The 9,681-nt window shown below is 37.3% G+C and overlaps 1 protein-coding gene across 1 annotated transcript; it reads right to left on the bottom strand.

The window, feature by feature from the left end:
* Positions 1 to 1,519: 1,519 nt before the first annotated feature.
* Positions 1,520 to 7,742, bottom strand: LOC106088845 (alpha-tocopherol transfer protein-like). The gene is made up of 4 exons (XM_013254544.2): positions 7,453 to 7,742; positions 7,293 to 7,387; positions 2,132 to 2,285; positions 1,520 to 2,054 (listed from the first exon to the last, which is right to left on the bottom strand). The coding sequence occupies exons 1-4, from the start codon at positions 7,619 to 7,621 to the stop codon at positions 1,570 to 1,572; spliced, it is 903 nt and encodes a 300-aa protein (XP_013109998.2). The 5' UTR covers positions 7,622 to 7,742; the 3' UTR covers positions 1,520 to 1,569.
* Between the last annotated feature and the right edge of the window lie 1,939 nt (positions 7,743 to 9,681).

The following is a 9,681-nucleotide window of genomic DNA, read 5'->3' as shown; positions in this document are numbered from 1 at the left end:
GCACCTCTACGGAAAGAGTTTTTCCTCACGAATACAACGGTATCTGAAAAATTGTGAAGATTGCAAAACTAATGAAGTTACAGCACTTGCAAACTCACGTTGGTTTTTTTGTATTTTCTGGATATGAATTATGCGTTTTTGAAGCAATACTCTATAGTTTTTAAGGAAACTGAAAAGAGTATTGCTTCGTCCAGCACCATTACGGAAAGAGAGTTTCTTCACGAGTTCAACGGTGTCCTCAGAATTTTGAAATTCGCAAAACTAAAGATGTTACAGCAATTTCAAACTCACCTTGATTTTTTTAGCATTTTTCGGATATTAATTATGCGATTTTGAGCTTGTTTTTTGAAGAAAAAACATAGGAGTTGCACTAATCCGAATTTTTTGCCATAATCTTCAATACTGTATACTCAACTCGAAAAATTTTTTCCCATCAAAAATTGCAAATTTTCATAAGGGATTAGCCTTTGCTAAAAAAATGCAAAAAAAAAATAAAATGTGAAATTTTAAGTAATTTTGTTAATTGTTCGAATCTTCTTCGAATTTCGAATTGCGGAATGCTGGAAAATTTTCGAAATTCGAAAAAATTAAGGAGTTACAGCGTTTTTGGTCTTGAAAACGACCTTGAATTTTTACGCCCAAAAAAATTTGGTTTTAGCAATGTTTTTCACAGAAAACTTTACAGTACTGCTTCATCCAGCACCTCTGCGGAAAGAGTTTTTCCTCACGAATCCAACGGTGTCTGAAAAATTGTGAAGATTGCAAAACTAATGAAGTTACAGCACTTGCAAACTCACGTTGGTTTTTTTGTATTTTCTGGATATGAATTATGCGTTTTTGATGCAATACTGTATAGTTTTTAAGGAAACAGAAAAGAGTATTGCTTCGTCCAGCACCATTACGGAAAGAGATTTTCTTCACGAATCCAACGGTGTCCTCAGAATTTTGAAATTCGCAAAACTAAAGATGTTACAGCAATTTCAAACTCACCTTGATTTTTTTAGCATTTTTCGGATATTAATAATGCGATTTTGAGCTTGTTTTTTGAAGAAAAAACATAGGAGTTGCACTAATCCGAATTTTTTGCCATAATCTTCAATACTGTATACTTAACTCGAAAATTTTTTTCGCATCAAAAATTGCAAATTTTCATAAGGGGTTAGCCTTTGCAAAAAAAATAAAATGTTAAATTTTAAGTAATTTTGTTAATTGTTCGAGTCTTCTTCGAATTTCGAATTGCGGAATGCTGGAAAATTTTCGAAGTTCGAAAAAATTAAGGAGTTACAGCGTTTTTGGTCTTGAAAACGACCTTGAATTTTTACGTCCAAAAAATTTGGTTTTAGCAATGTTTTTCACAGAAAACTTTACAGTATTGCTTCATCCAGCACCTCTACGGAAGGAGTTTTTCCTCACGAATCCAACGGTGTCTGCAAACTCAAGTTGGTTTCTTTTAATTATTTGAAATCCCAACCATCCTATGATGTGGGGAATAAAATGATATTTTCTTTTTGGGGTTTTCCTACCTTATAAAAAAATACATTTTATTTATTCATAAAAATTCAACTTAAATTATTTTTTATATCCATAATTATAATTTCTAATAAAATCTTCTTCGAACATTTTTATCACTTCGTAAAATTGCGGCCCATAGTTAAGTTCCAGTTTCATGGTTCCCCCATAACACTCTGGCAAACATTCTGGTGAGATAAATTTATGCAACGACTCCATATTGTTACCATGAAAGTGAATACATTTGGACCACTCCTTGTTTAGAAAAGGACGAGCCAGTTTAAAGCAGGCATGAAAAAGCGATGGTTCATTGACAAAATGCAAGGCACAAGGACGAAACGATGATCCCTCCTGATAGGATTCCACATTACGTTTGGTATATTTCAATGTAAGTTTGAGAGCGTGTTCCACAGTCAGTCCATCCATGTCGCATATAGACACTAAACCGTGAATTTTTGATGCTGGCTCCATGGCGCAAAGTTCATGACACATTCCACCCGCTTGAAAGAAATCATCTTTGTGAACTTTTTTTAAATCCCAATATTCTGAAACCATAAAACATTAAATACAAAGATTTTTAATATGTTAAAACTGATTATAGTGAAATGTAAGGTAAACTTACTTCCTGACCGCACCAATACAATACGCCTTTCACATTGATCACGTTTAGGGAGTGGCAGAGCAAGGCTCATATCAAATATATGCTTCAGTCGGCTAGGCATAGCTGTTTTAGCCAAATTTTCGTAACGCTTTCTGAATTGATAGTACATTTTGATCTATAAATGGAAACATATACAATTAAGGTTAATAGGTACAGGTTGGTTAGGTTAGATAAGGGTGGCAGTCCTTTACGGGCTCACTTAGACAATTTTAAGTCCATTGTGATACCACAGTAGCGACAGACCAAGGCTTCTGGCGGGAATCGAACCCACGACCCCTGCACTGGTAATCCAGGCGCCCAGTCCTCAATTCAGCCGGGCTGAATCTTATATACCCTCCACTATGGATCGCATTTATCAAGTTCTTTGCACGGATAATGAATAGAAAGCAGAATTCCCCTATTCTCTATCTCTTGGCTCATATCGCTTACTGGCTCTGGCTCAGTACAATCGGATGGAGACAAAGCTCTGCGGTGGTCCTGAGCTAAATACAATACAGAGTAAAATTCGGTTTTAAACGAATGCATTTCTTGCAGTCATGCTCAGAAGACCTCGTTTCAGGATATCAACTGTGGTGGAAAATACAATTCCTTTTATCTACCCCACCACGCAGTCGTCCGTCCAGAACACAAGTCCACGAAAGTGAGAGTCGTGTTCAACGCATCTCGTAGGAGCAAATCGGGTTATTCTCTGAATGAGTCACTAAAATGTTTATATCCTCCACCATAGGATGGGGATATACTAATTTCGTCATTCCGTTTGTAGCGCCTCGAAATATGCTTCTAAGACCCCATATATTTTTTCTTGATCGTCATGACATTTTAAGTCGATCTAGCCATGGTCGTCCATCGTTCTGTCGAAAGAACGTCAACTTTCAAAGGAGCAAAGCTAGGCACTTGAAAATTTACCAAATCGGTCCATGTTTTAATATAGCTGCCATATAAAACGATCGTAGGTCTTGGCTTCTTGAGCTTCTAAAGGGCGCATTTCTTATTTAATTTGGCTGAAATTTTGCACGTGGTGTTTTGGTCCTACTTCCAAAAATTGTGCTAAGTGTGGTACAAATCAGCTCATAACGTGATCAGTGTTGCCACTCAAGAGTTTTTTTTTCTATGAGTGAACACATCAAATTATGCATCATACAAAGTATACATACTAGATCGTCGTTTGTTGAAATCACTCTATTGCCTAAAATTCAAAGATGGTCTATATGTTGATATAGCACCATTCATACCGATCTCCCCATAATAAATCTTGAAATTTAAATTTTTAATGAATGATGGAGTTACGAATAAAAGCCCATTTCCCTCTAGGATGCATAGTTTAGGAGATACAGTCATTTTAAGTTTGAAGAGTTTGGACAAACCGATCTCCCGATTGAAGTGTTTGTTCCTAGTAATACGCTTTTACTACCCATTTTCGCTTTTAAGGTAAGTTGCATACACCCTCATACTCAACATCTGAGTATGTACCAGACCTGAACATATTTGTATGCATCTACCATATAGACCTATTTTACGAGTGAAGGCACTGAACAGGTCAATTTTAAACTTATCCACAATTTACGAAATTTTAAAGAGATCTCTTAACACTGGTACTTACTGGTTACTGCCAATGTAAGAACTTACGCCCTGTTTTCTAAAATTTCAAGCAGTGAGACGCCATGTATCAGTATTTGGCCCCTCCAAATCCATGGTTTTATTCTGCACTCATAACGAATATACACAGAAAAAATTTTTTTGAAAAACAACTTTTGTCAAAAAAAACGACGACGAAATTTGTTAATTTTACTGCAACAATTTATTTTGAGTTTCAACGACCCAAAGTACAAAATTTGTTGTTGAAAGGCACTCTTTTCAAGCCAATATATGACAACAACAATATGTCCATAGGTAAAACAAGAAAACATTTAACCAGCCACCACATGTGCTTTGCTGCACAGATTCGGTGTGGTGGTGTTTTTAGTTTCTCTCGCGCTGCTTGTCTTGTTCGTTAACTGCTTTGCTCTCAGAGTTTTTCTCTGCCACTTTCTCTCTCTCTCTCTCTCTCTAGTAATACCCTAAAATCCAATTTTGTTAATTTTGCCGCCGCGTGATTTGAGCCCATGATTTCATATTCGGTAGTCTTGCTCGCATTCTCTACAGGGGCAAACCTCTCACATGTCAATGAGTGCAGTCTGATTCAAGTTTTTTAAGCTTAACGATAAGGGGCCTCATTTTTATAGCCGAGTCCGAACGGCGTGCCGCAGTGTGACACCTCTTTGGAGAGAAGTTTTACATGGCATAGTACCTCACAAATGTTGTCAACATTAGGAGGAGAAAACCATCGCTGAATTTTTTTCTGATTGTCTCGCCTAGATTCGAACCCAGGCGTTCAGTGTCATGCTAACCTCGCAATAAAATTCGATTTTAAAAATATATAAAAACCACTTTTAAAAAATAAAATTTATTGTTGACCAGCCTGGGGTTTCGAACCTGTGTTTTCAAGTACTTAATGGCATGGGAGTCTTGTGTGCGACATGGTAGAACGCACATTTTAACAACTAACCCATCAAAAGAATTTGTTGAAAATCCACAAAATTCCAATTATTTTGTTTGTCAAATCTCTACAAACCTACTTCAACATATAGTCTTCAGATCAATGATAAAATTCGTTGACAATTTAAAATTTCACTACCAATTCGATAGTTGGGTTTTTCTCTGAGTTATTTTTTCTTTCCAGAATCGACAAGAAATGAAATAATTTTGAGTTATCCACGGCAATTTGCTCAGTAATTAACCTAGTATTTATATGTTGGAAAAACCTACCAAAAATTGAGGTCAGCCAACCTGCCAAGAGAATAACAAGTAAAAAGGCGTTAAGTTTGGCCGGGCCGAACTTTGGATACACACCACCTCGGGTATACATGTAAACCACCTTAAGTCAAAAGCCGGTAAAAAATACATATCATATGTCCCATAGCAGCTGTATCAAAATATGTTCCGATTTGGACCAAATACTTATAAGTATAAGTCATTGTTTAATTGTGTATAACGATATAAACCGATCTGAACCATATACGACACGGATGTCGAAAAGCCTAACATAAGTCACTGTATCAAATTTTAGTGAAACCGGATTATAAATGCACCTTTAATGGTTCCAAGACATTAAATCTAGATATCGGTCTATATGGCAGCTATATCCAAGTCTGGACCGATCTGGACCAAGCTTCAGAAAAAAGTCAAAGAGCCTAACATAACTCACTGTCCCAAATTTTGGCGAAATCGGACAATAAATGCGCCTTTTAAAGGCCCAAAACCTTAAATCGAGAGATCAGTCTATATGGCTGCTATATTCAAATCTTGACCGATCTGGCAAAATTGCAGAAAAATGTCGAAGGGCCTAACACAACTCACTATCCCAAATTTCGGCGACATCGGACAATAAATGCACCTTTTATGAGCCCAAAAACCTTAAATCGAGAGATCGGTCTATATGGCTGCTATATCCAAATCAGGACCGATCTGAGCCATATTGCAGAAGTAAGTCGAGGGGCTTAACTTAACTCACTGTCCCAAATTTCGGCGACATCAGACAATAAATGCACCTTTTATGGGCTCAAAACCCTAAATCGAGAGATCGATCTATATGGCAGCTATATCCAAATCTGGACCGATCTATGCCATATTGCAGAAGTATGTCGAGAGCCTTAACTTAACTCACAGTCCCAAATTTCGGCGACATCGGACAATAAATGCGCCTTTTATGGACCCAAAACCTTACATCGAGGGATCTGTCTATATGGCAGCTATAGCCAAATCTGGATCGATCAGGGCAAAATTTTGGAAGGATGTCGAAGGGCCTAACACAACTCACTGTCCCAAATTTTGGCGACATCCGACAGTAAATGCGCCTTTTATGGCCGCAAGTCCTTAAATCGAGAGATGGGTGAATATGGCAGCTATATCCAAATCTGAACTGATCTAGGCAAAATTAAAGAAGGATATCGAAGGGCCAAACACAAATTACTTTCCCAAATTTCAGTAAAATTGGATAATAAATGTGGCATTTATGGGCCTAAGACCTCAAATTGGCGGATCGGTCTATATGGCAGCTATATCCAAATCTCGACCGATCTGGGCCAAATTGAAGAAGGCAGCCGAAGAGCCTAACACAACCCACTGTCCCAAATTTCAGCAAAATCGGATAATAAATGTGACTTTAATGGGCCTAAGACCCTAAATCGGCGGATCGGTCTATATGGGGGCTATATCTAGATATAGTCCGATATAGCCCATCTTCGAATTCAACCTGCTTATGGACAAAAAAAGAATCTTTGCAAAAATTCAGCTCAATATCTCTTTTTTAAAGACTGTAGCGTGATTTCAACAAACAGACGGACGGACATGGCTAGATCGTCTTAGATTTTTACGCTGATCAAGAATATACATATACTTTATAGGGTCGGAAATGGATATTTTGATGTTTTGCAAACGGAATGGCAAAATGAATAAACCCCAATCCTTCGGTGGTGGGTATAAAAACCTACCAACATTGGTAGGAACCTACCAAAAACGGCAACACTGAACCTGATAAAGCTGCCATATAAACCGATTTCCCAATTAGAGTTCTTGAGCTTCTAGAGAGCGTAATTCCTATCCAATTTGGCTGAAATTTTGCATATATCCTTTTGCTATGACTTCCAACAACTATGCCAAGTAATGGTCTAAACCACATAAACAAATCTCACGATTAGACCTCTTGGGCTTCAAAAGGGCGCCATTCTTATCGAATTTGGTTGAAATTTTGCAAGTGTCGGTTTGTCATAACTTTCAACAACTTTTGCAAGTATTGTCTAAATCGGTTGATAACCTGATATAGCTGCTATATTCACCGATCTCCCAACTCGACTTTCTGGGCCCCTAGAGGGCGTAATTGTTACTCGATTTGACTGAAATTTTGGAGTTGGCGTTTTTCTATGACTTCTAACAGCCGTGACAAGTATGGTACACATCGGTTAATAACTTGATATAGCCCATCTATGTATATTGGAAAAAGTCATTCAAACTACTTGACAAATGCAATCCATGGTGGAGGGTATAAAGGATTCGGCCTGGCCGAACTTTATTTGTTCTTACTCACCTTTTCATAGGCACTTTCTGGATCGAAATTACGCAGTCTTAGAAATCCCAACAGCCATGAGTCACTCTCCAGCGGGGTTTTCAATTGGGAGTCATCTGAAAATTTAAAAAAATACACAATTTCAGATAATGTCTTACAAGAATGATCTATCTATATTGACCTTTAAGTAATTGTCTCAATTCTCTCAAACCATTTTCAATATTTTCCGGTGTTTCGTTTAATTCTCTTCGGGCATACTCCAGCGTCAATTCACTGACCTCAAACAATTCTAATTTGAAGAGAAAATCTCCAAACTTGGCTAGAGGATCTTTGGTTTGAGTGGTAAGCATCGTTAGGTTGCAATGCTTGTAAAATATTTATTCCCCGCTTGCACAGCACTTCTGCATAGACTCGTACTTGACCAAAAACTAATTGTTGGACTGACTGTCTTTTGGGCACTCGAGCTTTGCTGATTATTCCCATGGTCGTTTGTGAGGTGATCGTTTGTATTGGGTTTTTATTAATTACTATTGTAATAAATGTGCATATAAACTGTTGGAACATATTGCCATTTGAATGGTAAAAAAAAAACGTAGAGCAACAAATGGAACCATACATGGGCATGACCAAAATACGAGGAAATAGTTGAGAAGGTTGGTTTGGGGGGGCTTGCTGTGACAAATATAAAACTAATCCAAACCATTCAAATAATTAATTTCATATTAGGCAATTATTGTGTGCTTCCAAAGTATGAAGACTGGCTTAATAGCAGGTAGATGGTAGGAAGGTTATGTTAAGCAAACTCAAATACTCACTACATTAAGACCAGGTGGTTACAAATATATCCCCAACATATATATAATCCCAAAAGACCCCATACAGATGCATACAACCCCATTTTTTGGGATGATTTCTCTGAAATTTATCGCAGCCCATACTGAAAATGTTTCAAATAGGACCGTATTTTGATATAGCTGTCTTATAATTATATTGCATATCATATTTTTCCATATATGCTGTATATACTGCATAGAGACCCGATCTCCGGGTTGTACACCTTTAGCCCACAGAAGGCGTATTTTACTTGATACTACACAGAAAAAAATAATTTTGAGAAACAACAACTTTGGTCGAAAAAACAACTATGAAAGTTGTTAATTTTCTCGCAACAATTTATTTTGAATCTCAACGACCCAATGTACAAATTTGTTGTTGAAAGGCACTCTTTGCAAGCCAACATATAACAACAACCTTAAGCAAGGCAAAAAAACATTTAACCAGCCAACGGATTTGCTTTGCATTCGGGTGGTGGTGTATTTGTTTTCTTTGTTCGGCTCGCGCTGCTTTGTCTCGTTCGTTTTACCGCTGCTCTCGGGTTTTCCTCCTTCACTCTCTACTATTACCCTTAAAAACAAATTTTAATAATATTGGTGCCGCATTGAACTGAACTCATGATCTAATGTTTGGTAGTCTTGCACGCATTCTCTAGTCTACCGACAGAATCTTCCTCATGATGAAATAAAGCAATAAGTACTGCTGCACAGTAATAAGTGTCTCAGTTAATTAAATTTAAAAAAATTTTCTGAATACGAAATTCATATTTTTTATGCCGAATTTTCTAGAATAAAATTAATGAAAAAAAATTTAATTTTTTTTTGGTCGACCGGGAACTCGAACCTGGGTTTTCAAGTCATGAATGGCATTGGGGTTTTTTCTCTTCATGGTAGTACGCCTATTTTAACAACTACCTCAACTAAAGAATTTGTTGAAAGTCAACAAAATTTCATTAATTTTGTCTATCAAGTCTCTTGTATTGACTTACTTACGTACTTCAATAAATAATGTCTTCGATTCAATGCTAAAATTCGTTGAGAATTTAAAGTTTCACAGATAAATCTGGTAGTTGGTTTTTTCTAAGATTTTTTTTTTCTGTGTAGCCATAAGGAGCCACAATGTTATAACAAAATGTATGAGCGTGCGCATATATATACTGTCTCTCTCTATTTCCCTCTCTTTTGCCAAATGAAAGAGATAAACAAGGCCAAGGAATTATCTTTACGCGCAACAAAGCTTATTTTGCTGTAAACGAAAAGAGTCATGCTTTACCGTAGGCCAAGTTCCTAAAGGTTTAACCATTAATGTGTGGGCAGAGTGAACCCGCTACTGAAGCCTAGAAAGTACACAGGTAAGAGAGAGTCCTACAGACTGATCTCACTTCTCTAGCCGTTAGTGAAGACACTTAAAAGACTTTTCCTCCAGAGCCTAGTTGGCAAATTCCCATTTGTTGAGCACCAGCATGGATTTCGAAGACTGCATAGCACAAGAACTGCTTAGCATGCCATCAGCGCACACATTATAATCAGCCCAAGCCATGTGATAGGACGGTCCTCATGGCACTGGACCTATCGAA

The sequence above is a fragment of the Stomoxys calcitrans genome, chromosome 3 (genome assembly GCF_963082655.1).
Source record: "Stomoxys calcitrans chromosome 3, idStoCalc2.1, whole genome shotgun sequence".
Lineage (NCBI taxonomy): Eukaryota > Metazoa > Arthropoda > Insecta > Diptera > Muscidae > Stomoxys > Stomoxys calcitrans.
The sequence above is the reverse complement of the archived record's forward strand: the minus strand, read 5'-3'. Positions and strand labels throughout refer to the sequence as shown.

Excerpts from the sequence above, each read along its gene's own strand:
- LOC106088845 (XM_013254544.2), bottom strand. The coding sequence starts at position 7,621 with ATGCTTACCACTCAAACCAAAGATCCTCTAGCCAAGTTTGGAGATTTT. Across the intron at positions 2,286-7,292 it reads CAGAAAGTGCCTATGAAAAG|ATCAAAATGTACTATCAATT; the intron begins GTGAGTAAGAAC and ends TTCCATTTATAG. Across the intron at positions 2,055-2,131 it reads TGTATTGGTGCGGTCAGGAA|AATATTGGGATTTAAAAAAA; the intron begins GTAAGTTTACCT and ends TTATGGTTTCAG.